Here is a 1,829-nt window from a genome sequence, read left to right as displayed (position 1 = left end):
ATTTTGGTCATGGTACTAGAAAATGGAATCCGAGAATGGCACCTTATATCTCTGCAAAGCGTAAAGGTATTCATATTACAAATCTTACTAGAACTGCTCGTTTTTTATCAGAAGCTTGTGATTTAGTGTCTTTGTTTGGTTTTCTTTGTTATGTTTAATTAAGTTCTATGTCTTTTGTTAACTTAATATGTTGTTAGTTAACTTTGTAAAGTTGTGTCTTTGTTTGGTTTTATTTGTTGTGTTTGCATGTATGGTATGGGCCAAAACCTAGTCTAAAGTGTATGGTGGGATTATCTTTCACTAGGTGAATTACCAGTGTGGGATAATGTATATCACAATCCTCTTTTTGAAGTTAGGAGTGACGATGCCTATGACGATACCTATATAAAAATAAAAATAAAAAATAAAAGAACTTATCAGTGATGATATTCCGTGCGAGAGATCTTCGTTAAACATTGCTATGTGGATGGCTAGTCTAACGTTGGCATTCGCAATTAGTATTTATTATTTATGCCTTCACAAATAAAAAAATATAAAAAATAAATAAAATTAAATATAAATAAAATTAAAAATGATAAAACTCTTTTTAACACTTCGGGTTTTCCGACACTAATCAAGCCCCCATTGAGAGAAGAAACAGATTCTAGTCAGTCACTAAGAAGGGTAAGGGTCCCATCGGGAGAAGGTACTTCTGGTGTGAATAATCCTTCACCCAATCCATTGTGGAAACTTCCTGCATGGATCAATATCCAGCGTAAGCCTGGAGTAGACCCTACATCGTCACAGCAGGATGATGAGCTCGTCGAGCGTTTATTTCGGGATAAGCTGAAGTCCCCTACCCTTAAGAAAGAAATCCTTGAAAAGCAACGAAATTCTGCCTTTGGACGCTATGGTGTTGTTTTTGACCAGGGGGATTGGTCGGCTAAATATATATTTACCGCCTGGTTCCCACAAAGGGCTACTAAGAGTCAACTTCCCTTCAAAATTTGTGAAGTAGGAACCAGACCACCTTTGTCTGCTCGCCCCAGAGTTGGGAAAAAAGATCATTTTCTGTGCTCCCCTGTTAGGAAGTTTGCCAATATTCCCCGATATAATGAAAGAATTCAATCCTTTGGCATTGAGAAGGCGCTCATCTATTCATACATGTGGGACACTCATTTTGTTTTAACTTATTGCATGATGCTTGGAATTTCTATCTGGTGGTGGACTGCGCCTTTGCAATTATTGCACAATTATTGCAAAAGTTTGAAGCTATTTATATCTCTCCAGATCCGAAATTACTCATAAGCGTTGCCAGGGATACCTTTCTAAATGGTATTTGTAGCACTCATCACGTTCCTAGTCCATGCGAGTGCGGTGAGCCGCTTAATAGCGCTGCGCTGCAAAAATACTGTTTCCACCGTCGTCTGAAATTGAAAGTCAATTTGACCCACTATCACTCTATAATAATAGGGAGAAGTTGATTTCTTCATTTTGTTTCTTCGTTGGTACTATCATACTCTCTATTGCACTTTCAGAATCAGTTTGCCCATATGGTGTCCTAGAACACCTCTAGATTAGAATATATATATATATACCACCGAGATATACCGAGAGAAGTAGATCGAAGGAAGAAGAGCTTTTACCAGACCATTAGCATAAGCAGAAGCAGAAAGTCGATATTGAGAGAGTTCCTGCCGGTCGGTACCTAAGTCAAGATGTGGAAGAACGTCTTGGGCCATATGTACTGAGCTCGGGAGACATGGTCAAATTTGAACGCTGGACGGGATGACCAGGAGAGATTGCTACTACACCTGGCCTATCCGATCTTAGAGAGAGAAGAGCATAGT

The 1,829-nt window shown here is 38.9% G+C and overlaps 1 protein-coding gene across 1 annotated transcript in view; it reads left to right on the top strand.

The window, feature by feature from the left end:
- The first annotated feature begins 9 nt into the window (after positions 1–9).
- Positions 10–1,829, top strand: part of LOC149491624 (uncharacterized) — a 3,632-nt gene continuing 1,812 nt past the window's right edge. The window contains exons 1-2 of the mRNA XM_089717172.1: positions 10–66; positions 619–1,125. Of these exons, the coding sequence (XP_089573298.1) occupies positions 10–66; positions 619–1,125 (564 nt within the window). The remainder of the gene's footprint in view (positions 67–618; positions 1,126–1,829) is intronic.

Source organism: Jatropha curcas, unplaced genomic scaffold (assembly GCF_041381405.1).
Source record: "Jatropha curcas cultivar XTBG-Jc1 unplaced genomic scaffold, XTBG_Jcur_1.0 HiC_scaffold_1050_pilon, whole genome shotgun sequence".
In the NCBI taxonomy this organism is placed as follows: Eukaryota; Viridiplantae; Streptophyta; class Magnoliopsida; order Malpighiales; family Euphorbiaceae; genus Jatropha; species Jatropha curcas.
The sequence above is the reverse complement of the archived record's forward strand: the minus strand, read 5'-3'. Positions and strand labels throughout refer to the sequence as shown.